The following is a 25,436-nucleotide window of genomic DNA, read 5'->3' on the forward strand; positions in this document are numbered from 1 at the left end:
GCTGCACTTATGGCTGATAGGATGACGACGTGTGCTACCATAGGCATAACCCCATACCATTTCTTATACGGAAAGGACGCTATCCTTCCACTAGAGATGGAAGTGCCTACCTGGAGTACACTGCTGTGGGAAACAATCTCTAGCACTGAAGACCTGATTAGCCTACGAGCTAGGCAAATCCTACAGAAAGACCAGGACGTCACAGAGGCAATTCATCGATTTGAGAGGATCCAAGAGCGGAATAAAACCTACTTTGATAGCACAAAGGTGATCAGACTATACCCCCTGGAGGTAGGAAACCTAGTCTTGGTGCATAATACTCAGATGCAAGATGATGTGCGTGCACTTCAGAAGCTCCGTTTTCGGTGGCATGGACCCTACCGAATCAGAGAGGTAGTTGGAAATGGGTCTTATAGACTGGAAGAGCTTGACGGAACGCCCATGAAGCACTGGTTTTCAGCGGGCGAAGGCCTTGGTCACAGCGCCGTCAACGGAGACTAGCTAAAAAGGTTCTGGTTATATAGGGAGACTGGCGTGAGAGAGCAGTCATTTCCACCACGGAGTGCCGAGACTGAAGGATCAGAGAGTGAAGGTGGATAGGGAGACTAGATTCTGTCTAGATGCTTTGAGTTTTGCGTGCGTTTCTTTTGCAGTTCTATAGCCCTGTCCCCTGACTATTATCCTTGCTTTTGTTCTTTTTTTTATGACGTTTTCTAAAGGCGTGCCTAATATTCTGCGTGCTATCCTGCGTTTTTCTTTGTTTCTTTCATATTCTTGAGTTTCTTTCGTGCTTATTGACCTTCTTTGAGTTTTGACGCGCTATCCTAGGTAAGCAGCAGGGATAGCAGGTTTCTTAGGTGGGGTGGGGCCTTGCAAGTTTCGCGTCTCGAGGTCAGCTTCATAAGGACTATGGAGAGCCCTCTATGAGACTCAGAAGGATCGGAACGACCTAATAGCTGATTTCGGCCGAAGAACTCGACTTAGTGAGGGAGGTAGTCTCAGCACAGATTCTAACCTCTAAAGACTCAAAGAGATACGCAGTCTCGGAAGACCAGCCTTTGTTGTCCGCTCATGAAGGTGCTTCATAAGGATGTGCAAGAATAGAAGAAGGATAGGTAGGAAGGATGAGACAAAGAAGACATGGTCCTATGGAAGGATAGAAAACCAGAGTCCTCGTCAAGCAGTCCTAGTCTCCTCGCAACTTCTCGCAAACATCTCACAGACACTTTCAAGTCTCAGTCATAAGAAACTCTAAAGACCTCATCATGTAGAAAGACCCTCCTTACACACCTCCACGAGCGAGACCAGAGACCGAGACGTCCTTGGTGGTCGTACCAATTTCTCCAGAATCTATTATCATGGAGTCTCAGGAAGAAGGGTTCTTACGGTCTCTAGATCTTTCGATCTGCGGAGTCAGCGACTTAGAAACCTTCAAGAAAGGGATACAAGGACATCCTGCCGAAGATAGGTATGAGCTTCAAAGGCTAGTTTCCGCGTGGCTCCTACAGAAACATGCGTCTCATGAGTCCGCGATCGCTGACTGGTATAACTACGTCTATGACGATGACGCATAGAGAGCGGAGTGCTCCTTGGAAGACTTCTTAGAGGAGTGGAAAGAACTCCGAATTATCAGGACCCGGCACGCTAAGAACCTGACCTACCGCACAAACATGCTAAAGAAAGCCATTAAGGCGTGGGGCAAGAAGAACGCGGAAGGACTATTCCGGAACATTCACACGAAGACTATAGTAGAGGCAGTGAGCAAGCTGCTGCAGAAACGGGTTCCTTACAGCCATATGGTCTCCGCGGTCAATAATGAGGTGATTAAGCGCCTTAGGCGAGTGGGAAGAGGACACCAAGTTCAGAAAGGCATGATTCAAGGAGATCTAAAGAACGCAGTCTCAAACATGGACCTAGGACGACTTGACGTCCTAGTTGCAAGGGACCTGGGTCTTTAAGTAGACTCTGGAGGAGTTCTCTGTGAGAAAGGACTAGGATCGGACTTGGTTGAGACGGACCTAGACTTGCCAAGCGGGACTGGGGACTTGGAGTCGGAGACTGATAACGAGGTGTTAGACCAAGGCTTAGATAAAGACTCTAGCGAGGATGACGGGCCTAGGAAGCCTCGGAGAAAGACTGGTTCCGCGGAAGGGAAGAAGCCAGTGAAGACTCTAAAGAAAGGATGTGGGTGTAAGCTCACGGACTCGACGATAGCCCGGTTTCAAGGTCCACAGTTCGAAGGATCTGCCACACAACAGGAGAAACTGAAGGTCTTGAGACATGCTGGAAGAAGCTTAGGAGACTTTAACGAGGCGAATATCTGTTACGCCCACGCCAAGTCCTTTGGATTGTTTCTTAGACTATACACACGGACGTATACCCACCCCCAGCTAGCAACTCGCTTAACCGTCTGCTATAAGCACATTGGAGACTGGAAGAAGTTCGAGCAAGATAATCCCACGTGGTTCTATAAGAAAACTGCCTCGGGCGCGCCAGCAACGATCTTCCGATTTCGGCCGAAGATAGCCACACCTGAAATTGCGGACTTCGAGTCCTGTGGACTGTCCTCAAGAGACTTATATAAGAGATGTTTCGGAGTCCTAGAAGGACGGGATAAGGACCTCGCTAGCTCTGTCCTAGAAGAATTCTCCTTGGAAGGAACGGTAGTCTTGGAAGGGCTATTTGCCTAGGTCGTGGAGTCTCTAGGAGACCTTATCACGCTGGAATTCGACATGTATGACTACCATTTCCTGCCTCCAGTAGGTCAGCCTCGAAAAGGCTGGTCGCGTCTGATGGCCCATAGCCTAGTCCAGCAAGTTGTTCGACAAGACCCAGCGTATTATGCATGGTATGTGATGCTACGACCCGACCACGCATATAGACTAGTTGCTTGGCCGTACTACACAAAGAGCTCTTATCCAGAAGAAAGCACGTTTTTCAGACACACCGATATCAGTCTTTCGGACTATCTACAGAGCGGACGAGGTAGAAACCTGATTCAAGGATCTATATCCTTCACGAACGAAGACCCAGAGAACTGTACGGAAGTTCTGCCAAGGATCCACACGCATCTTCGAGACTAGTGGCCGAAGGTTAAGTCTTCTCCAAAAGCAAGGACCACTGGCTTGAAACACCGTATTTTACCTTAGATGTGGACCCAAGAACAAGTAAAGAAATATGGTACGGACTGGAAAAAGATAGTCTACAGGGCAGGTGACGTCCGCGTGTCTCTGCCCACGATTCCCCATGGAGCGACCGGGCCCACAACCATGATCAGACGTACAGTCTTACCGTGGTACGTCAGGATAGAAGAGGACGATGAGTGTTTTGAGACTGCAGAGAGTGGCAAGTGGGAGGACGTGGCGAGGTCTCATCGTGACCTTGCCCTATCTAAGAAAACTCCGTCGGGTATGGCTAGTGGGCACTATACTAGCCCCGAGCAGGTGTTTCCAGCGACTGCGCAGATGACAGGACTAGGTGCTATCTTGGACGCCTTGGTCGGTCGTGTTCGGTGGAGCTCAATTAGTGTGACTAGCGAACTAGACGTTCTCTTTGGAAAGGACCAGGCTGCTGGGATCAAGTTCGTATAAGACTGGAGAGCCAGGGCTGTCCTCCGATATAAGCAGCTATTCCAAGAGATTGTTGTCGCAGAAAAGCGCATTTTTGGAGAGAATTCGTTCTTCCACCTCTATGAGACTGGAAAACCTATTCCGCCACCCTTTCTGGTGCCCCCGGCTGGAGAGCTTGCCTCAATAGAGGTTTCTGACGAGGAGATGGAGGTTAAGGAGTAGATTTAGGTCTCTTTCTTATGTTTTCTGCATGTTTTCTATGTGCTTTTGGTGCGTTCTTGTTGCGTTCAGGCTCTGCTGTTTATGTTGGTTTCCTGCGTTCTGTCTTATCATCTCTGCTGCCTTGCGTTGTCTGCTGTCCATATCGACCAGGGGACGGTCGATTATTAGGTGGGGTGGTATGTAGTGGGGAACTCCCTGTTACCTGTTATTACGGGTTCTTGCGGATAGAGTTTTTCCGAGGGTTTTTCCGGTTCGGGCCGTAACCAATAGTTTTCAGTACGTGGGCAGGTAGGCCCAGGATAGTATAACTAGCATCTAGTAGATAGCATGGAATAACACACTCCTACACCTCTCTCAACGGACCATGTGGTTCTCTCGTACGTCCAGCTGTGGCTTGTGTGGTTGTTCTGTGTGCTGAATCGACCCGCACATCTTCGAGTGTGCTGCCAACGAGCGTTCCCCTCTTCACTACATATACTTTCAGGGGTCATTCCTTAGGAAAATCATACGCCGCGCATACAACATGGGCTTTGGAAAGAACCACGACTTTGTTGTTGGGGCCAACAGGGACTTGCCTACTGATTTGAAAAAAGGAGAAAAAATGAACTCTGATGCAGCATCTAATGTAGACTCTAAGCAGTCCACTGGGAGGCTCAAAGTAGCGCGAGCAAAATTTCAAAAACACTGGCGTCGATTTTGGTGCTGCTATCTTGTAGCTGCAATTATTTTCTTGGCCATATTCCTTCCAGTACTGTGAGTTGAAGGCCTAGAGGTTCAAACATGAAGAATGCCTTGACTAAATTCTTCTGCTTCTATGTTGGTAGCTTCCTCGTGATAATCCCGGCCATTGCACAACGAATCGTCGATGATACCGATCTACCGATCTACTCGGCTGAAATCCTCGACCCAAAGGCAGAGAGTGTATCATTCACCCTTCATACATCTCTGAGCGTGCCTGTGGGACTTCAAATCCGAACGAATGCTTTCGATCTCAGTCTTTTTAACCGTGATGTCAAGCCTATACAGCCATATTTGGAAGTGGGGCTACCTTCGTATACTTTGAAGGGCAACACGGAAATGATCCTTACTCAAAATGACACGACGATCCTTGATCAAGCACAATTTGTGCGAACCTTAAGTCAAGCAGTTTACAATGAACGCTTTACAATGTCGGCAAAAGGGAAAACAGTGGGGCATCTGGGAGACATCAAGGCGCCTTTCACCTTTGACAAAGACATAAAGTTAGACGGTACGTCTCCGCGATACTGGTGCATTGAACCTTGCTGTCAATAGCGGTCAACTATCCTTTTCTCTTCTCTTAATTCACATCACGAGCCGAGTGCAGGGGCTTCCAATTCCATTCCAGTCCATTTTCCTTTGATAATCAACGGATAGTCTACTCCGGAGATTTTGCTTCTATGGTCTAATACGAGTTCTACCTAGGTATGGATAAGTTGAGTGGATTTACCATTGATACAGCGCAGCTTGCGATTCCAAAAGAAGCCGACGGCAGCAATTTGCTTGCCACAGCAACCCTGCCTAACAAGAGCGTTTTTACCTTCGCTCTAGTATGCAACTCTCAATACCAATTTCCATTGAATATTGGATCCACATAGCTGACGGGTCTGATTACTAGGGCAACGTGACTCTGAACCTTCGAAGCTATGATTTATTGGTCGGACAAGCCACAATGCATAATGTTGTGCTGAAGCCCGGAAATAACACAGTCTCCTTGAGAGGAAGTCTCGACGTAAACGCCATTACTGAGAATCTCTCAGATATACTCACTTCCCAGCGAACGGCATTACTACAGGGCAAGTTCCAGCTTTCAGCCTCCGGGAATTCGACAATCTATAACGGTGTTCATATATCTTACTACGAGGAGATTTTGAACAATCTAACCTTGACAGCACAGGTTTCTGTTCTGGAGGTCTTGACTGGAACCTTGGAAAATCTCCTGAATAACGGCAATAATTCTCCACTTTCCAAAATTGTCCACAATATCACCAATATTCTGAGTGGTGTCTCAGACTCCACGGATTTCAGGATGGTCGCTCGGTCGCTTCACGCGCTTATCTAGAGTCATAATGCCCTTATTCCTAAGCTTTGGTATTTATTTTGACGCTATTACTTTCCGGTGTATGCACCTTGTCGTGCCGTGTTGCCGCTTGTGAATCTCGGTCAGTTTAATAATGTATTTCTTGAGTTTGGACCATGAAAGATAACATTGATAATGAAACAAATTGTTTAACATTGCTAACTGGACTTTCGGGTACTTAAAGCTTAGGCTTAAGGACTCCTGCCTCAATTTCCTTCTTTGCATCCTCTCGAAGGACTCGTTTGAGGATCTTTCCGCTCGGGTTCTTTGCAATAGAACCGACAAACTTCACCCCTCCTGTCAAGGCCTTGAATCGCGCAAGCCGCTCTAGAACATATTTCTGGACATCTATCTCTGTGAGTTTCTCTCCCTTGTTCCCAGGACGTCGCACCACATAAGCACGAGGGAACTCGGTATTGGCACCTGGGATGGTTATGCCTATCACTGCCGCATCGACTATCTGAGGGTGAGACAGAAGAACAGCTTCGAGCTCAGGTGGTGCGACCTGGAAGCCCCTTACTTTGATAAGCTCCTTTTTTCTGTCGACTATGTACCACTTTCGAGTCGCTTCGTCGCAGTATGCAATATCTCCTGTTTTATACCAACCGTCCGAGTCGAAAGACTGTGCATTCGCTTCGGGGTTCTTATAGTACCCTGGCGTGACTGTCGATCCGCGGACACATAACTCTCCACGCACTCCGTAAGCAGAAATGTTGTTACCGTCGTCATCAATGAGCCTTGAAATTTGTCAGTCATGGTACAAGAGATAGAATGTTGAAGATTCATACTTTGCCTCCAAATTAGGAATCAGTCTCCCGACCGACCTAAATCATTCATCAATATCAGATCGCCATTATTTGACATAAGAGCACATATGCTTACCCAGTATCATCATGCTCGGGGTATGGGAACATAGTCGCAACACATGACGTCTCTGTCATACCCCATACTTGTGTGAATGGGCTACCATCAGCCAGCATTGAGCGGAAACGAGCTTGAACATTCTTGTCCAAGGGGGCAGCTCCGCACGCCGCGCCCTGGACCTTCTTCAGGAATGGCCTTTTCTGGGAGATAGGAGACATCAAAATGGCAATGACGATGGGAGGCACCATTGCAAGATCGGTGACGTTATATTTTTCCACGTTGGACAAAAACTCTTCCAGATCAAACCGTCGCATCATATAGACCTCTTGCCCTGCCTTCAAAGTGGAGATGTGGGTCACCGGGGCGGCTGAGGCATGGAAGACAGGGATTGCAATAATTCGCGAAAGCTAAATGGAAGTCAGTCAAATATCTTTGGGCATTTAACACGAACCCATTCACCGGGGTTGATGCTGGCTCACCGGGTACGGACGAGGGTGCAGATTGATAACAAGCTCATGTTGAGCAATCAGATTATAGTGAGTAATCACCACAGCTTTTGGCAGACCTGTAGTTCCACTGCTGAAAAGTCTCGCAGCGGTGGTCGTCTCTGTTGTTTTCAAATCATTGAACCGGACCCAGTCTTCTTCACCATACTCCATTAGAGTCTTCCATGATTTCTGGTCTGGCGGGACAGTTTGCGCCTCATTGTCAAAGACCCAGACTTTCTCACGGGGGATTCCGACTTGCTTGGCTGCCGAGAGAAGATTGTTCAGAATTTCTGGCTCTGAGATCAAAAACTTACACTCGGCAGCTCTGACATGATGCGCAAGTTCATTGGGTGTGTATGATGGGTTCGAGCCAGTATATACTCCACCTGCACCAATGATGGCGAGAACAAGGATGCTGTAATTGATCTAAGGTAGTCAATATTAGTCTGGAAAATTCGCCCTTGTACTTATTTGACCGCATCGGACTCACGTCATTAAAAGAGTGGATCAAAACACAATCCCCTTTACGAATACCAGCTGCTCGTAGGCCAGCAATCAGCTTTCTGATTGTGCTGCGAGCCTGATTGCACGAAATCGAACGACGTGGGTTCTTCGCATCGACATAAATCTAATATAGATCCAGATATAAATTTCTGTATCTTAGCAAAGGGCAAGGTCTTGGATTTACTGGTTTGTCTTGATCATATGGTGGATCGTCAAAGATGTAAGACAGCAGGTCTTTCGTAGGGAGCAGTACGCGCTCAGCCGGCTCGAAGATCATGATCGCTCACTCGCACTGGGTAGGGCAAAATATGTGTGTAATCGACAGTAGTTCAATCTGGGGACATAGGTGCTATAAATGGGGATGGGAGCTCGGTGGGTTATCCAGGTGCCCAGGTGTGTGAAAATGAATTCGACCGCTTCCCCTCAGCGCAAGGAGCTCGGAACTCGGTTGGAGATCAATGACCAAACCGGTAGGATCAGCCTAGACCACTTTCCGCATAGTGATTCTCTCGGCTCATCGACCAATTGTCCAAATGATGCACAATCGCTTAGTGCAACCTTTGTTTCCAAGCAGAAGGCCGCACAGACTCTTGCCTAATTCGGGAGCTCATCTCCACCATTTCACGCTTCCCCGCTCGGCTCCAAACTAGCGTGGAGCAGCCCTGTGCCCGGACGAACACATGTCCTCTCTCTTTCTCGTCATCCTTGCTACTTTGTCCTTGGACCGAGACGCCTTTCCAAAATAGACTATCTGATATCCAAACATGTCAACTGACAACTTCGATTGGTTACACGGAGCACATGGCTGATGACGTCATACCGCCTTCGCTTAATACATCCGACTCGCAAGACACAGGCAACGTTGGCGAAGGACACTGAGAATATGATGTCGGGCGAGATGGTGATTGGTGGGCGGATGGATCAGGGGCAGAAAAAGCGATGGAGAGCAAAAAGAGTTGTACCAGGCGAGTCTGGAGACCCTTGACGTGACCTGGACATGCTACCAATTGTTACTACGCGAGGTAGAGAAGAAGTGGTAATAGCTCTGATATTGTAAAAGAAAGGGAAGCCGGATCTCCTAACTATGGTCTGGCGTCGTGTGTTGGGGTCACATGACTTACTCCTAATGGTACAGGTGTAAAAATGTAGGCGCCTTACTCCGTCAGAAACAAGAAACTTTCCGAAAGCGACGCCCGACAGTAACAAATAAAAAGCAAGAATAGTGACAGGAAGAGTCATTCTTCGCGAGACGCTTCCTTTGAGTGGTTCTTGGAAGCGTAAGGTGAAAGCGTAACCGCCTCCTGCATCATAAACGCAAGTGTGGTTGCGATATGTGTATAACCGCCTGGCTCTCCTGTATCATAGACCTTCATAGCGTGTTCCCCCTGTTGGTTGATCCGGATAAATTTCCACTGCACCCCGTCTGACATCACTCCATAGATGACGGCCGAACGCCCTTCGGTACGGAGACGTTCTTGGTGAATACATCCTAGAATCCCATATCAAAATTTAGGTAAGGAGGAAAGAGACTCTGGAGGCAGACACTTACCCATATATATGAGGGTCTGAGAGAAGCCAGTGTCTAAAACGCCGGTGCGCTTTGCCTCCACCACGACTAGGTGGATGGCTTCCTCGGGCTTGCGGCGGTCGCCATACCATAACGAGTAGTCGCAGAGGCCGCGAAACTTTCTCTTCTTGCCGTCAACCATCACAATTTGGGACTCCAGTGACGTCTCCGCTTGAATGTTGAGTGGCCAGGTATCAACTCTCATACCGTCATCATCATCGGAGTCGTCTGAACCCATAAATGTGTCCATCACAGCGAAAAGCACGATATTGATAATACATCTAGCCGCAGCCTCATTGGCTGCTGATCGATGCATATATCTTCCTACAATCACAAGCATGTCTTCTGTAAATCATTAGTTTTGCTTAGGGTTATGTATCAAGATAAAACAGAACATACTGGCTGTCTCTGGTAGATCAAGCCGACGTGGATTGTGTGGCGGCCAGGGTTGGTTTTCTCGTGAATGGATAGACTGTTTACGAAGGCCAAATGCATCTTCGACATCCCGGATGTCGATATTCTTGTTTGCTGCGCACCATTCAAAGGTTTCTAGCACCGGTGGGTTCTTGACGGCAAATGCCTGCCAACGCGCGGTATTAAAAAGGGCGTTAACGGCTGCGGCCATCTCCTCCGGTTCGCCGTCGAGCTGCCCGACAGCTAATCCGTAGTCGGCCCAGATTTTGGTAATCCGTCTTTTATCATCAGCGTCTTTCTTGGCGGTGTTCTCCTTGGCATTGGCGGAGGGTAGAGAGGGGGGTTGGCGTCAGCGGAGGATGGGGAGTTGGCGTCCATCTTGGCGACGAACACACACGAACTAAGGCAAGGAGCTTGGACTAGGGAAGGAAATTTAGGAGTTGAGGAATACCGTTCATTTGCTGAGGGGTAGAGAAGGGAGAAAGTGGTAGGTACAGGATGAGACATATAGTCACCATTCGCACTCCCATCGCCGTCTCCTAATCTAGACTAGTTTATGCTTTTTTTGCCGCACCTTAAACTTCTAGCCAAGCCCAAACTAATTTTTACTACGCAAGGTAGAGAAGAAGTGATAATAGCTCTGAATCTCCAAATATGCAAAACCTGCTGCGATAACTCACATATGGGTTCATCTAGTGGTGCTCATTGTAGATCTCCAGCACAGAGACCGCTCGCAATCCATCAGATATATTACTAGCAATATTCAGATATTGCAGCTCTTGGAACTGAAAAATAGTATTCGAATTCGATTCCCTGGCTTCGGAACATGAACCTGAAAGTTGAAAATCCAACACACCTCCATGTGTCCGCATGAGATGGGTATTAAGATTCATTCTATATGTACATGTACTACCTATAGCTTAGTCCTGGAGCTGTGCAGATACAGCAATCTTTGACGACCGGAACGTTATTTCCGACAGCATGAGCCGAAGCACATATCGGCCGCTTTGTGACCATCAGCAGGCACACTAGTGACGTATGGACAAGACAGGGACTCACGGTTGAATCTCTCGGGCTCTATAGGCCTTTTAGGTTTGGAACGATCGTCTTGTCTATGGGGTTTATCAGTAGAAGTTTCGATCACAATTTGATTTCTGATCGCGCCCAAGTAGGAGACATACCGGGACACCAAAGTGATATCGGAATCACTATCCGACTTAACTTCTTGATTTTTACTCCCCCGGAAAAAGATATCGGCAAGCCGGGATCGCCACTGTGGGCTGTCAGAATGTCCTCCCATGATGGAGGCTTCTGGTATTTAGGATATTGTTCTGAGAAGGGAATCGCTTTCCAATATTGTGGATGTCGGCTGTCGAGAAATGATTGAATGACCTTAGATAGCAGAAAATGCGATGTACGGGTATAGTAGCCTTTTGAGCAAACGTTCTTTTATATCTATGCCCCGTGAAACTTCGGCGACCATCAGTCATGACTCTCCAATCCATTTTTGATTTTCCAAGTTTCCTGCCCTTCGGACAATGTTGAATACAATCGACTGGGTTCCAATTCTACAATGCAATATAGTATCACCAAGTTCGCCGAGAGAAGGCGAAATTTTTTTCTGAGGTTGAAAAACTCGTTCATATGATGATAGCAATGGAACACTGGAGCTGAGATCGGCGGTCGAATAAGTAACTTCCATTGGTTGAGACTTCCATCTTCATCCTCAAGCAGCCAATCGGAAGGCTTGGCTCACTACGACGTAGCCACCATCTCGGCCATCTCGGCCAACTTCGCCGCTCGGCCAACTATGCTCGACTCCACTACGAGTATAATGTTAAAGCCCCTGCCTGCCTATACACGCGCGTTCTTTTCGCCGATCGCTGCGAAAAATCTTCATATCAAATATGGCATCTCCTGCTCCCGCTCGCCCATACCGATCAAAGCGTCATCGGCCGTGTGATCAATGCCGAGGTCGGAAACTAGGATGCCAAATTGATGATGGACTTCCATGTCAGCGCTGCCGGGCTTCAAAACTGGAATGTACATTTGATGCCCCTCCACCGAAACGAGTGCGACTCTCACAGTCCCTGTCCTTGGCCGAGCCAAGCGTTGAAGAGTTGCCGGCGACGGCCCACGGTGATGTAAGGGTCTTTGGCCGAGATGCCTCACAAGATGGTCAGCTGAGCACCGCCGAGCCAGTATTTCCCTCACTGGAATTCGATCAAGTCAATGTCGCATCACCAGCATCTGGAATACTACTTGCCGGTCGGCCGCCGACTCAGTTTGTACAGAGCATTGACAAACTTGACCAAGGATATGCGCAACTGTTTGGCGCTTCCTCTGAGTCGGACCCATGGCTTCTCAGACATTGTCGGTTCGATGATTCTGGGATGAAACATTTTTACAAGGTTCATTATCGCAATGCTGGAGGAGTACCCACGGCTCAACGAATACCGGTGCATTTTATGATCACCTCCCCGGAACTTTCAACCGCGGTAAAAGAAGAAACAAATGCCGGTATTTTTGCAAGCGCGCGTGAGACACGTGAAAAGCTAGACAACCTAGTGCCACCGGAGTATGGAAGGAGATTAGTGGCTCTGTGAGTGATAATATTCTGCTCGTTCAAGGACGTCCATAAATTCGGACTAACCGCTTTGATAGATTCGTTAAGTACGTGTTTCCTGCGCTACCAGTGATCTCACGTTCTCAGTTAGGGTTGAAAACAACTTCGAATCAGCTCCCGGAACAAGCAGCTCTGGCAAAAGTGCCGGTTCATCTTCTAGCAGCCATCTATGCCTCTGCATTTCCTTTTGTTGCGCATGATGATTACTTATGCGTCCTCAACACCTATCATTCGTCTCCGGTTAGAAAGCTTTGGCGTATGGTATATGAGCTTTTGACAGTGGAGATACATAGTCCCCGTCTTGCGGTCCTCCAAGCTGCGCTACTATACATTCAACAACAACCCATGGATGAAGCTAGATATACGACTGCCGACACGCCATTTGTATGGTCTTTTGTGGGTCAGATTGTCGGCCTAGCCTGCAGTCTCGGAGTACACATTGAATGCCGCATGTGGGGCATACCGGCCTGGGAAAAGCGGTTGCGTCGTCGGCTGTGGTGGGCTGTATATGCCGAAGACAAATGGCGAAGCTTGTTAATGGGACGCCCTCCTTATCTCTACCCGGCCGAATGGGATGTTAGTGATCTAGATGAAGGTGATTTCCTTGTTGGCCCGAGACAAGGATTTTCTACGCTCGCCTGCGATATCGATATACCATTCCGTTTCCTAGTAAACTTGGCCCGGATTGCAGAGGAAATACAGGGAACATTTTAGTGAGTCGCATCGCTACTTGAGACCACAGCAACGTCTTCTGACTCTTTCTAGCACCCTCAGAGCGTCGCAGGTCTTGAATGCTGACTTTGATACTTCAATCGCCTTGGGGAAAGAGTTGTTGGAGAAACTTAACTCATGGTATTCTTCCCTTCCAGAGACATTTCGCCTACCAAACTGGAGCAAATCTGTCCACGGGCAGGCCCCTTACCCGACATCTATTCACTTTGCATACCTTCTACTGGTCGTTTACGTTTATCGTGCCATGCTACGGCCGATGGCTCGCTCGTCAGATCCACCCATGATATTTGATCTAGAAGAGATGGCTGCTACGTCCCCACTGCCAGTCGATGACCCATCTCTTGACTTTGCAGATCTGTCAGGGCTGGATGCTATCCCGGATATTTCTATACCAGATGTATCTGGCACCAGCGAGATTACCTTGCACGCAGCGGAGAAGTGTGCGACAATTTTGGTGAATTTCACACGGCGCCTTACGCCTAGTGACTTTACTGGATTTTGGTACTCATGTGAGTTGCTGTTTTCCCTATTCCCTGTTATACAGAGCTCTGGAAAGAAGAAAAATGCTGATATATTCCAGGGTCTCGCATCGGCTTTGCCACGGTTTCAAACTTCCTGATGTTACTGCTAGTACAGGCCCCAAACATGGCCCATGCGATGCGAGGCAAGTACTTGGTCGAATCTTGGTTACAGGTCCTGCGATGTCAAAGTCCGAGCTTTCCGCTTGTCAAGCTAGGACTTGCACGCCTTGATGCACTACAGTGGGGCGGGCTAGCTGATACCTTTATGCTGCCGCCGCATGTCCAAGACATTATTGGTACGAACACGAATGACAGCCCGGACCTAACATAAAACAGACCTTAAGCCCGAATAGATAATCCCCAGCCGCGTATACTTTCAACAGGATCAAACAATAGACCCCAAAATGCCGAAACTCGGTTTGACCCCCTAGCCTTCTGTGAACATAATATTATTTTCCCATTTTTTCATCTTCTTTTCTTGATCTGTTTTATAGAAATTATTCAGGCCACTTTCCATCCCTACATTCCCCAGCTGACAGGAAAAAGACCATGATCCTGATCTCCAATCACATTGAATCAATAATAAGCCTTCTTATGTGCCTTGAGATGCTTGGTTCCGAGGTATCGGTAAGTGGCGCGGGCCCCACCATCCTTGGAACATGTTCTCACGCCCATGCATAAAGCGGGGATTCTGACGCCGCAGTTAGCCAAACCATGTGATAATCATTTAACTATCTTGCTCAACACACTTACACGGTATGAGACGCAACTGAAAACGTAACGCTTCATCAACATGGGGACTCCTCAGAGGATCAATATACAGGCCTACGCTAACTCCACGGGAGTCTTCGAAACACGACCGCTAGGGAAAGAAAGTTTAATCAAAGCGACAAACCTCTTGAACATGAACCATGACAACTATCACATTTACATCCACAATTTAGGACTACACAGTATGCAAGTAGATACCACTGAGGATATGAAATGAGTATTGAAATCTTTGTCAGATCACATTCTCCATCATCTCTTAGCTATCCTCGCATTGGGGGGTACTGCGGAACAACTCTCCCAGGCATATGATCTTGCCGTTGACTCCCAAAGATCCACGCGCCCGCCTGATGCTCGCATCGTATCTGATCTCGCCGACCCGGAAAAATTCAAGTTGTTCCTGGGCAAAGGGAAATATTACGATGACTACTTCGCCTTTTTCCAGAATGAGATCTCCGAGATGGGAATTTCGAGCACAGTCACTGAGTTCCTCTTCAAAGGTGACGCGAGGGCCGAAGACATGTTGCAACGGTTCTTCAGCGGTGAGTTACCATTCATTTGAACAAAGGATAACACTAAAGCGATCTATAGGATTTTTACACTCCCCCATCCATCTTGGGTACGCGATGGAATTTGAACAGCCACTTGTTGTGGCCGAGGCTCTCGCTTTGACAGCCATTCATGACTGTTCGTTTGGTCAAATTCTAGCTCAGATCGAGGAGGTCGCCCAGCATTCCCTTACCAGCGAGAGCTTGATCAACTTACAGAGGGCTATCCATGACAATGAGAAACTTCGCAAGGCCATGGACTACACGTACGGTATATCTCAAATCCGAGATGGCTTACTGGTGAACGCCAAAGAAGAATTTATGAGACTGATGAGCGCATGGAAAGTTCAACCCCATGAACTCGAGGAGAAAACTGCCGAGTCGCTAAACTCTACCTGTACAGAAACCCCCATTCATCATTTGGTTCCCGCTCTGACACATAATTCTTAGTATACTGGACAACCCTTGCTCAGAGGCCTGATAAGCAGCTTCGATTTGACTTTTTCCTCATGCATTCCATCACAGCCGGGTCTCTTTGGCCGGTGTTCAACAGCGTGTCCTGGATTGCCCCGGAAATGAAATGTCGATTGTTAGAATGGAAAGGTCGTGCAGACCTAATGTTATACTGCCAATCAGGAGCACCTACTTTACAGCCCGATGAGTTGACCACCTACCAACCACGATTTCCCTCGGAGTGGTCGGAGGTCTTCCGACGGGCTTGCGATTACAAAGACGATGGGCATTTGGTGAAATTTATTCGAGGAATCGCCACGGCTGAACAGATTACCAGATCATTCGCTGCAAAGCCGCAATTTATGCTCAAAACAGCTGACCAATTTCTCAATCTTTCTCATATGGGTAAGGGGTTTCTGTCATTATAGTCTTGTTTGTGCTATGCTAATCGCTCCTCCAGTGATTGATTCTGCGGAACAATTTAATCTCGAGTCGGCCGACCAGGAGACCGAGATGATCTGTGCCAAATATGAATATCCTCGTATGATGTCGACTGAGATCCAGCGGGTGACTGCCCGCTGGCCGCGCCATGTAGGGTTCGAAGAGTCTTGGTTCCATGTGCCCGCGCGCAAACTCAAGACTGTTGCTCATATTTGACATTGTATTACATGGGGACCTGGGATGCCTTTCAGTGGAGAGAAATCTCCCAAGAAGTCATCTACGGAGTGACTGACAACCGCGCCAGCGCCAGACTCACCCGATACGACAGTGCATGGTTTTGACCTTCAGAAGTTTTAGCTAGCTAAGCATACTGCCGACTGTCGGTTTTGATACCCCACGGGTGCCTTCATTTTCTGCGTAGGCGATGCACCACTTTGACTTAGCTTTTTAGCCAACAGGGTTGACGAAAGTCATGACTGACATTTTAGCGTCGAGTGAAGGAATTATGTATGAAGAATGAATAAAGACTGAGATGATGTTTCCACCCAAAAAGCGTCGTATTGCTGTGTTGCCAGTATAATGCTTGTACGAAAAGTGAAACGTGGAAGAGACAAAAGTAGGTCCGAAGAGATGGCCACCGAATTCTGCTGCGATATCTTTGCCTGCTCACTCACGCTCTTACGGCCTGCTATGTTTATGCGAGTTTTGGCCGCAGTTCAATGCCATATGTGGGTTGGAATTGGATGATCAGGTGTAGGGCACGACTATAAATTCTATTTTTCTTGGTTCTCATTTCTTCTTTTTCCATTCACCCATCATTTATCCTTTTGACTCTTAGATGGTACAGATTCTATCTGCATCTTTGACGTCTCTGCTGAAACAATCTCCCGGCTTAGGGATGGAGGTTCCCTAATCACAAAACACCTCAAATACTTCTCCTATTTTGACCAGGCGGATTCTGCGAGGCTTTGAATGACAATGCATACACAGTCTACATTGAAATTGGGAGTTTAGACACTGAGATAGGGCTCAGAAGTGACGCACGACATTGGATCGAACATGTCGTTTGGATGACATCTCTGGGTCCTCATTAATTATTTTGATTGATGGTGGTATGTTCGCTTTCTTCCAACTCCCATATTTAGTACTCGCCCATGCTAGCTTTCTATACCCTTGTGACTTCGGTAATGTATACATGATATTTTTTTTTTCTTGTGGTCCAAGCCGCTGCTAGACAGCATTGTAGCATGTGCAATAGATTGCAGTGTAGCTACCCATCCCAATTTATGTTCTTGACTCTCACCGGAGAACGATTCAAAAGAAATCCTCAGTGGCGTCTCTCGGTGAAAAAAAATCAAGTCAGCCAAGCCAAATGATAATGTGCAGTTTGATCTCAACCAAAGCCTCTTTGTTACGAGATTGACAATCAAACATCACAGAAGTAGTTGAGCACCTCGCTAGCCTATGTAGGAAACAGCTTGGCAAACGTCATTCAGACAAGATTAATGTATCTGATTCCCAAGATTTCAAAGAGGATATGCCCTCACTTTATTCAAACCATGACGCATGACACTTCGTTCGAGCCGGGATATAGGTAAGGATAGGCGCTTTCTCAGTGGGCATCACTTTTCAATCGCCTTCACGTTCCTTGGTTGTCTAGGATGAATCGGTAAGTACCCGAGTATGTATTCGACAATATTGCACTTAATTAAGTTTTACTGCGATGCCCTTAATGTGGATTGGTGGGATGTTCAATGATAGATTGTTTTTTGCTACACTGATGTGCAACGATGCACCGATCTTCACTTTCCCCACAATCGGACTTCATCCCGCCATGCCAGACAGTTGTTTTGATAAAGAATGCAACGCTGCCATTGGCGATCGAGGGACCGTGCCCCTTGCTTCAATTATTAAAATCAAAGTTCCCCGCTACGTCAAGATCTGCAATGTCGCACTACCATGACTTGGCACACCTTGCTCCTTGCTGCACTTGCAACGGCTGCCGCCGCCCTCCAAGTTCTACCGCCAGTCGAATTCGCGCCGGCTCAGGGAGATCAGATCTCGGCCGGAGATGGAGGCTTCTCATTGGAAACCGTCGACAGGGTCCTGTATGTTCAGGCAGACTTCGCGTTGTGGACCGATAAGAATGGGCTCACGTTAATTCCTCCGTCTGTCGACCAATTCGCGCAAACGTTTCGTGATGATCTTGAAGAGTTTACGAATGATACTTGGAGCTATCAAACTCTGGAAATTTTCCCAAAAGACGCGTCCGGCATTTTTATTGGCCGTTCAAATAGTCCAGCAAGTCAATTCACATACGAGGATGGCACGGCAACGGAGGAAGGGTATGAGCTTGTAGTTGATAAGAATCGCGTATCCATCTATGGCTCAGGGGCACGAGGGGTGTGGTGGGGAACGCGCACTTTGCTTCAGCAGACAATTCTCAATGGCACCCTTTCACCTGGTCGCATGAGCGATGCACCCGCGTACCCAACGCGTGGCATGATGCTCGATGCGGGACGCAAGTGGTATTCGTTGGATTATTTGAAAAATCTGTGCACCTACGCTTCTTTTTTCAAACTCTCCGAGTTTCACTATCATGCGACGGACAACTTTCCTCTAAGTCGAGGCCCGAACATCACCTGGACAGAGGTCTATTCGCAATTTGCCTTGCGACCGGAGAATCCAGAGCTATTGCCCCTGGTACAGCGCATAAACGAGACACTGACTCGGTCGGAATTTGACGATTTTCAACAACACTGCGCTCGTCGAGGAGTGACTGTTATTCCTGAAATCGAGAGTCCCGGTCACTGCTTGTCGGTCACGAAATGGAAGCCTGAGCTTGCCTTGGACAGCAAAGACCTTCTCAACCTCACGCATCCCGAGACCATTCCCCTGGTCAAATCCATATGGTCAGAGTTCCTGCCATGGTTCCATACAAAAGAGGTTCATATCGGCGCTGATGAGTATGATTCCACCTTGGCGGATGACTACGTCCGCTTCGTCAACGAGATGTCCGACTTTATTTACCAGACTCACGGAAAGAAAATCCGCATCTGGGGTACTTATGAGCCCAGTGCTCTGTTGATCGACAGCAATATCACCATCCAACACTGGCAATATGGCCAGTCGGACCCGGTCGCACTAGCACAAGATGGATACCAGATCATCAATTCTGAGGACTGGTGGGCCTATCTTTCGCTTAAAAACAACCACGTTCCAATCACACCAGCACCATACCCTCAGTTCTTCAACAACAACCGAGTGTTGGATTTTGGCGGCGTTGAGGGCTGGCAGTGGACCCCGGAGCTGTTCAATCCCGTCAACACCTCGGAGCAACCGGCGAAGAATGCCGTTCGTGGTGCCATACTTGCCGCATGGAACGACAACGGACCCGATGCGACCACGCAGCTGGAGGCTTATTATGCTATTCGAAATGGAATTCCGGTTGTCGCATCTCGTGCATGGTCAGGGAACCGAGGGCCACTTCTGGAACCGTCGACCCTGGACGAATCTATCTCTCTTCTCACCAGTAATGCGGTATCGCAGAACCTCGATCGACAAATGGTACGTGGAGGGAAAGGTCGGCCGAGGGTACTGTTCTCATGGTCCAAACCTAATCACCATGCGCAACAATACCAGATAGGTCTCGGAAGCAAAGGAATGAACTACACACTGGAACTGGATGCTAATGGTCCTTTCTCTCTTCACTCTGATGACGCAACACTCTCTCTTTCGGCTGATGGCGAACTGGTCTTTTCGGCGGATGGCTGGCCATATCCTCTTCATTCCGTTGCAGAGACTGATGGAGTTGAGCCCGCAGAGCCCGGACGGATCTGGGCGAATGGTACCGAGTCCTCACACCATGTCGTCACTGTTCCCCAGCGGGCTCAAATCACGATAGCAACCAATCAGTTCGAAGGTAGTCGGGTTTGGATCAATGGCCGTTTTGCGGGACGCTTTGAGGTGTTTGTCTATGGTGGCAAGAACCAGGTGTTCTCGTGGAGTCAGATGGCATTTGTTGCGCCCCTTGATTATGTCCGTGGGTCCGGTTTGCAGCACATGACTTTGCATGAGTAAAGAGTTGAACCTGTGTATATTTGACAGATAGAGTGTGATCTTCAGTACTCTGGTCGTCGTTTATAGAACTAGTCCTCAAAAGCCAACCTTAGAGATAGAGACAATCTTGACCTGGTCTAAACCTTGAAGCTTTTTGAACATTACACCTTATATTCGTCATTGACCCTTGCCCTTTGCCATAAGTAGCGTCGGCCCTGGCGAGACAAGTTCGAGCGAGGAAAATGAAATTCCCATCTTCCTTCAATTCGGTGATCTGAAACTTCGTTCAATACTTCATCTCGATTTTTCCCCAGTATGCTATCTGAGAACCTCAGAGCGATAGATGGCGACGGAAGAGTTGCACCTCAAGTGACACCAACGGCGTCATCCTCCTCCAAGAGCATTGAGAGTTCGTCACCCCATCTAAACTGTGTCGAAAACTTCTTTTATATAATGGAGTGTGAAGAACTCAGATCTTCAGCTGAAATGACGCCTCCAATTTCTGAGACATTGCCAGGTGGGTATCTGACACCAGTTCAATATTACAGGCAATAACACACAGAATAGACCACGAAAATGGGTCCACAGTGATCGCTAAAATTGAAAATCTGCAGAGTGTGTATAAGAAAAATCTAGACTATCATGAGGCAGCTGCAACAAAGGCGCGAGAGGCGGAGCACCTTTCAAGTATCAAGCTTCACCGACAAGGCGAGCTTCTGGAAGATGCCCTGAAAGCAGCGGATGCAGCGCTAAAGGAAAACAATGATCTCAGGCTTAGGCTTGATAGCCTTGGCAAAGGGATGCGGGATTTGAGCGACGAGGAAGCAAACCAAATGACAAGTCAACTGTACGACGATCTTGAAGATTGGATCAAACGACACTATGGAACGTTGCAACCCGGGAATCCAGAAAAAGGTCCGGACGTGGATTCGCACCAGGAACAAGAGCTTTTCTTCAACATATATGAGGATATATCGCAGCAGATCTTCCATATTATCCTAAGTCGCTTTGTTGTAGGCACAGGTAATCCTGGGATGAACCATGCGCTCCGCATGCTTGATGAGAAGGTACAAGAACTATGTATGCTTGCCATCACTGCACCACATCCTGAAAGTCCGTCTCTCTAATAGAATAATGAAGACCCCAGGGATATCGGCCAATATTGGCGTGCTGGAACAAGTAGTGCAGCTCTGGCGCTTGCAAGACCTGAGCTGGAAGTCACTCTCAGTCAAATAGTTGAGTTTATTGAGGCGCGATACTTGCATACTATGCCGCATGATTTTGCCACACGTAGCGGGGAACTGAAAGAACTGCTGTGGAGATTCGTCAAATGGAAAGGAAGATTGGAATGTCAAAGTGTCTTATTCTACTTCTGGTGGGTTTCGCCCCGATTGCCATTTCGCACGGAAATCATGACAAATCTCACCGGGGATGACGACCCCGATGCTATTGTTCATCGCAGTTTATCGCCAATCCTGTACAAGCTGATACCGGGTGATTCCGAGCCCACGCTTGTACACCGAGCATTAGTACAGATTACCAGTGATCCCTTGATCAGTGTTGACCTTGGAAAGCGAACCCGTGAACGAAATGCTTCAAATTGACAATCAAATGGTTACTGTATGCAAATATCAAGTCTAGCGAGCTCGCGCCTTGCAATTTCATCCAGTGGATAATTTCTCGCTTAGACACCGTCCTCGAAACCATCGCCTCCAGCCTCAGTATCCAGCTTCATAGACTCCATCAATCCACAAACCTCGAACAATTTCTTCGGCCCAAGTCCTTCTGGTGTTCCGACAACTCCTTCTGTCTTGAGACGCAGGAATGCTGCTCTGATTCCCATGTACGCAGGAATGATCGAGGCGAATGAGAAAATCATGATTCGAAATCCCATTTCCTCGGCCTCCTTGGTCGTGACCACGGGAGACGCGCCGTTCTCCACCATGTTGAGCAGGAGTGGCCACGGGGCAAGATCCTGGACAGCTTGTCGCATTTGTTCCCTTGTAGTGAACCCCTCAAGTAGACCCACATCAGCGCCGATATCGCGGGCTGCCTTCAGGCGGAGAATACACTCGTCATATCCGTGTTGTTGTAGGGCGTCAGTTCGGGCAATGAGGACGATATCAGAGTGCAGACGGTCCTTGGTCAGCTTTGCGGCCCGGATTCTTTGCAGGTACTCATCCAAGCCAACTACCCGCTTGCCGGCAAGGTGACCACAGCGCTTGTTTGAGATCTGGTCTTCGATGTGGAAGCCAGCAACGCCTGCTTGAATATACTGCTGGACTGACTTGGCTACCATCAATGGGCCTATATGCTTTGGTTAGCTAGGCATCCTGGTGATGGAACTCCATCTTTCCATTCTCATACCTCCATAGCCTGTATCCATGTCTGCAATGAGAGGGGCTCCGAATGGGTCGAGGTTGGCAATCATTTCTGCGTTGGTCTTCATGTCGTGAAGTTGAGCGAGTCCGAGGTCAGCCATTCCAAGTCGAGATGCTGTCGTTCCAGCTCCGGTCTATAGCCCGTATTAGTCCGCGTAACGCATGGTTGGGGGGTGAATAGAAAGCCCTTACCATGTACATTCCCTTGAAGCCCAGCTCCATAGCAATACGAGCTGAAAGGCCATCATAGACACCGGGACACACGATCATATCTTTGGTGTCCTTGAGCATCCGTCGTAGCTTGGACGCCGCGGGAATAACGTAGAGGGAGACAGAGGGCTCCTGCCTCATGCCGTTCACCTCATAGTAGCCATCCTTCTCAACGGTGATTGTAATAGTCATAATGAAAGGTTGCAATGTAATTGAGCACTGATCAGCGATAGGATAACTCTGACTCGAGACAAGCTGGCATCTTTATACCTCTCACCCCGCTCTTCGGACAAAGCCGTCCAACGAGAAAAAGGGACTTTTGGGTCCGATATTATCCAGAAAATTGGGGCCAACATCATCACACAGGCTATGAGCAGGTCTTGGTATCTTGGGGATGCAACATCTCACCGTATGCCAAGATGCGACATGCTTTATCTCTCATTCTTGGGTCGTACCAATTCGACATCACAATGCAGATGACCTTAATGACCACGGGCCCCACAGAACCTCAATACTCGGTAGTCTTGATGGCCACGGACAGTCGGAGGAACTGCTGAATGTAGACGTATCGATCGCCACGTTTTGCAGAATGAAGAAATACCATGCAGGGGCCAGGGATGTTGATAATGCATGTGTGCGATGTGGGCGCCAAGCAAGGTGCACTCCTTCGGAGTTTGGCCTCATTGAATCTACGTTCACGTCCATTATCGGTTTCTTGTCACTTGGCGCCTTATGCGCTGATGCAGATGCATGTGTGCCATCCTTTCTCACTTGCATAGTCGGTTCCTACTCACCGTTCGGAATACCTACCATGTCCCTTTTAGTAGGATCGCTCTTGCCGCTTTTGACAGGAAGATGAGTGATCCAAATATCGCTCAAATAGACGTGTAATGGTCTATTAGGTGTTTGGAGAGCCGGTCCATCTTCTAGTCAGTCCTTTCTACACCTATTCTACCCATAGTGCCAATTTCGTCAAGATCATAGGAGGCCTTTATCTTTGTAATGCAATGGACACTAGCGTGTGGTTGAGGTGTGAAGTTAATATATTATCTGGAGCCTTGGATATCTTATCGGCATTTCCTTTCGACTAGGAGAACCGAACGCGATGCAGGGACTACTGGGCAATCATCTTGCTACGCCACTTAATTGCGTATCCCACTCAATATCACTGCTTTAGCTTCTCCGAAAGCGGAATAGTTACGGTGTCGGCGAAACTCAAACTGAGGTCTTCCTTCCAAGGTTGCTTCGCTTCATTTTTGACCTTTAACCTGATAGATTAATTTATGATAGTGGATTCATTCAAGTCCTCTCCAGAATCAACATTTAGGACGTTCGTCCCATTCTCCAATGTCCTTCCCTAAAGAGAACAAATTCACTAGCGGCATGAAGTCAAGTATGTAGGCGGTAGTGACATCTCCTCGGGGCTTAGACCTAACCCATTCGAGGGTAACGATGAATTCTCCGGTTTTCCGAGCTTGAATCCTTGCAGCCACGCTACATGCGTGATTATTGGAGCTCGCGAAGGCTATTCCAAGCGCCGAGATACACATTACAAGGGTTATTGCGCAGCGTCGAAGCGAGATACGCCAAGCAGAAAGCTAATGTCGGGCAAAAGAACTCCGAACCGAATGAAGGCCTTTGATGCAAGGTGGTGCGCACGTATACGAACAGAAGACGACATGGAGGTCGGAGTATAGCATGTAGGGACGCGTTTTGGGGTCTTGTCAGTGGCCCTAGAAGGAAAGGATCGCGCCGGTGGTCTTGGAACCCCCTCAATCCCATATGCCGAAATGGATCTTACTGGGGCCAATTTCTGTACCATCATTCGCCCTCAGCTCCTCTATGTCGCTTGGCGCTTCTCAGGCCTACGGATATGGGGATCATGCAGCCCTGGAAAGGGAAATATGGAGACCGGGGATGTCCAGGCCACGAATCATGGCGATCGTCAGGCTACATTATCCACCATCTCGTCTGAAACCCCCAAGCTGTCTTCACGAAGATCCAAGTAAGGCTGCCCCTGATCTTCTCCGCCCGTTATTTAGCCGAAAGAGGGCGGGCGTGACCCATGTATGCCCGTATTCGGTGGATCCCGACTTCAGTGGGAAATTAAGCCGAGCGTGAAGAGCAATTCGAGAACGGAAAACCCGCGGGATTCGAAATCCTTCACAACATTGGCATCACCGCGTGGACGTGTAAATTAATTGTTGTGCTGGGACGGTCCGAGAGGGTTGAGAAGATAAGGCTTCCCACCCAGACCCACCAAACATGCATACTCTCCCATACACCAAGAAAACCAAGAGATCAACGGAGAATTTTATGCATGGCTCGTGGTCTGCACGATGGTAGGGCTGGCCTGCCAGAACCGCATGCACGGAAGGTCAACAACCATGATCAATACAAATCACCAAAGCCTTCCTGTTGAACTGTTCCTGTTCTCAAGGTTCAAACCACATCTACGCCACAGTCATTAAAGCGGCGTCGGGCCGAATCGGCCTAGTGAGGACCTCTCCGTGCAGAATCATACTCTGGAGAGATTCGGCCTTCCGGGGGCGCTAAAGATTGCGTCCGTCTGACTCGGGAATCAAGAACACCCCCTGTTCGCCAAGTTCTCTCCTCGGAACCATCATTCGGGAGATCAACAACCCCCCACTCCTCCAGAAAAGGCTATGTGGCCCACTGAAATCCCCCCCCCCTTTCAGCCATCCTTAGTCTTGATTACGCCTTAGCTTTCTGTCCACTCAGAATACGCAGTATAAATTTCCTTATCATGCACACTCTAAAACCTTCCGAATGCCTTTAAGGGGAGCAGAACAATAAATCCAACAATGGGAGTTCCCGGATTCTTCCTGCGCCACAATCGACTCTCATTCCCAGATCATGAAACTGAATAAATTGGCGCCAAGGTTCTCGGCATGGCAGAAATTCATGCCGATTGACCTTGGCGGCTTTCTAGGCACTGGATCGAGGTAAG

General features: G+C 48.2%; 12 protein-coding genes across 12 annotated transcripts; 8 read left to right on the top strand and 4 right to left on the bottom strand.

Moving 5' to 3' along the window:
• Nucleotides 1-96: 96 nt before the first annotated feature.
• N7484_010182 (uncharacterized protein) lies at nucleotides 97-501 on the top strand (the record flags this gene model as incomplete). Its single annotated transcript, XM_057120569.1, has 1 exon — nucleotides 97-501. One exon carries the CDS (start codon nucleotides 97-99, stop codon nucleotides 499-501), a length of 405 nt encoding a protein of 134 aa, XP_056970124.1.
• Nucleotides 502-1,670: 1,169 nt separating this feature from the next.
• On the top strand, nucleotides 1,671-2,690 carry N7484_010183 (uncharacterized protein; the record flags this gene model as incomplete). Its single annotated transcript, XM_057120570.1, has 2 exons — nucleotides 1,671-1,950; nucleotides 2,023-2,690. The coding sequence occupies 2 exons, from the start codon at nucleotides 1,671-1,673 to the stop codon at nucleotides 2,688-2,690; spliced, it is 948 nt and encodes a 315-aa protein (XP_056970125.1).
• Nucleotides 2,691-3,269: 579 nt separating this feature from the next.
• On the top strand, nucleotides 3,270-3,590 carry N7484_010184 (uncharacterized protein; the record flags this gene model as incomplete). Its single annotated transcript, XM_057120571.1, has 1 exon — nucleotides 3,270-3,590. One exon carries the CDS (start codon nucleotides 3,270-3,272, stop codon nucleotides 3,588-3,590), a length of 321 nt encoding a protein of 106 aa, XP_056970126.1.
• Nucleotides 3,591-4,314: 724 nt separating this feature from the next.
• N7484_010185 (DUF3712 domain-containing protein) lies at nucleotides 4,315-5,871 on the top strand (the record flags this gene model as incomplete). Its single annotated transcript, XM_057120572.1, is given in 4 exon segments — nucleotides 4,315-4,544; nucleotides 4,556-5,040; nucleotides 5,235-5,359; nucleotides 5,428-5,871. The coding sequence occupies 4 exon segments, from the start codon at nucleotides 4,315-4,317 to the stop codon at nucleotides 5,869-5,871; spliced, it is 1,284 nt and encodes a 427-aa protein (XP_056970127.1).
• A 196-nt stretch (nucleotides 5,872-6,067) lies between these two features.
• Nucleotides 6,068-8,022, bottom strand: N7484_010186 (acyl--CoA ligase; the record flags this gene model as incomplete). The annotated part of the gene is made up of 6 exons (XM_057120573.1): nucleotides 6,068-6,626; nucleotides 6,678-6,713; nucleotides 6,772-7,160; nucleotides 7,233-7,667; nucleotides 7,732-7,869; nucleotides 7,930-8,022. The coding sequence occupies 6 exons, from the start codon at nucleotides 8,020-8,022 to the stop codon at nucleotides 6,068-6,070; spliced, it is 1,650 nt and encodes a 549-aa protein (XP_056970128.1).
• Nucleotides 8,023-8,980: 958 nt separating this feature from the next.
• N7484_010187 (uncharacterized protein) lies at nucleotides 8,981-9,937 on the bottom strand (the record flags this gene model as incomplete). The annotated part of the gene is made up of 3 exons (XM_057120574.1): nucleotides 8,981-9,234; nucleotides 9,295-9,657; nucleotides 9,712-9,937. 3 exons carry the CDS (start codon nucleotides 9,935-9,937, stop codon nucleotides 8,981-8,983), a joined length of 843 nt encoding a protein of 280 aa, XP_056970129.1.
• Nucleotides 9,938-10,693: 756 nt separating this feature from the next.
• On the bottom strand, nucleotides 10,694-11,026 carry N7484_010188 (uncharacterized protein; the record flags this gene model as incomplete). The annotated part of the gene is made up of 2 exons (XM_057120575.1): nucleotides 10,694-10,838; nucleotides 10,908-11,026. 2 exons carry the CDS (start codon nucleotides 11,024-11,026, stop codon nucleotides 10,694-10,696), a joined length of 264 nt encoding a protein of 87 aa, XP_056970130.1.
• Nucleotides 11,027-11,633: 607 nt separating this feature from the next.
• On the top strand, nucleotides 11,634-13,958 carry N7484_010189 (uncharacterized protein; the record flags this gene model as incomplete). The annotated part of the gene is made up of 5 exons (XM_057120576.1): nucleotides 11,634-12,328; nucleotides 12,391-13,065; nucleotides 13,118-13,593; nucleotides 13,665-13,901; nucleotides 13,942-13,958. The coding sequence occupies 5 exons, from the start codon at nucleotides 11,634-11,636 to the stop codon at nucleotides 13,956-13,958; spliced, it is 2,100 nt and encodes a 699-aa protein (XP_056970131.1).
• A 440-nt stretch (nucleotides 13,959-14,398) lies between these two features.
• On the top strand, nucleotides 14,399-16,031 carry N7484_010190 (questin oxidase family protein; the record flags this gene model as incomplete). Its single annotated transcript, XM_057120577.1, has 5 exons — nucleotides 14,399-14,558; nucleotides 14,613-14,915; nucleotides 14,965-15,318; nucleotides 15,372-15,779; nucleotides 15,835-16,031. The coding sequence occupies 5 exons, from the start codon at nucleotides 14,399-14,401 to the stop codon at nucleotides 16,029-16,031; spliced, it is 1,422 nt and encodes a 473-aa protein (XP_056970132.1).
• A 1,743-nt stretch (nucleotides 16,032-17,774) lies between these two features.
• N7484_010191 (beta-N-acetylhexosaminidase) lies at nucleotides 17,775-19,895 on the top strand (the record flags this gene model as incomplete). Its single annotated transcript, XM_057120578.1, has 1 exon — nucleotides 17,775-19,895. One exon carries the CDS (start codon nucleotides 17,775-17,777, stop codon nucleotides 19,893-19,895), a length of 2,121 nt encoding a protein of 706 aa, XP_056970133.1.
• A 465-nt stretch (nucleotides 19,896-20,360) lies between these two features.
• N7484_010192 (uncharacterized protein) lies at nucleotides 20,361-21,478 on the top strand (the record flags this gene model as incomplete). Its single annotated transcript, XM_057120579.1, has 3 exons — nucleotides 20,361-20,391; nucleotides 20,442-20,941; nucleotides 21,005-21,478. 3 exons carry the CDS (start codon nucleotides 20,361-20,363, stop codon nucleotides 21,476-21,478), a joined length of 1,005 nt encoding a protein of 334 aa, XP_056970134.1.
• An 80-nt stretch (nucleotides 21,479-21,558) lies between these two features.
• N7484_010193 (isocitrate lyase/PEP mutase family protein) lies at nucleotides 21,559-22,657 on the bottom strand (the record flags this gene model as incomplete). The annotated part of the gene is made up of 3 exons (XM_057120580.1): nucleotides 21,559-22,181; nucleotides 22,242-22,389; nucleotides 22,448-22,657. The coding sequence occupies 3 exons, from the start codon at nucleotides 22,655-22,657 to the stop codon at nucleotides 21,559-21,561; spliced, it is 981 nt and encodes a 326-aa protein (XP_056970135.1).
• Between the last annotated feature and the right edge of the window lie 2,779 nt (nucleotides 22,658-25,436).

Source organism: Penicillium longicatenatum, assembly GCF_028827895.1.
Source record: "Penicillium longicatenatum strain IBT 33135 chromosome Unknown contig_6_segment0_segment0, whole genome shotgun sequence".
NCBI lineage: Eukaryota > Fungi > Ascomycota > Eurotiomycetes > Eurotiales > Aspergillaceae > Penicillium > Penicillium longicatenatum.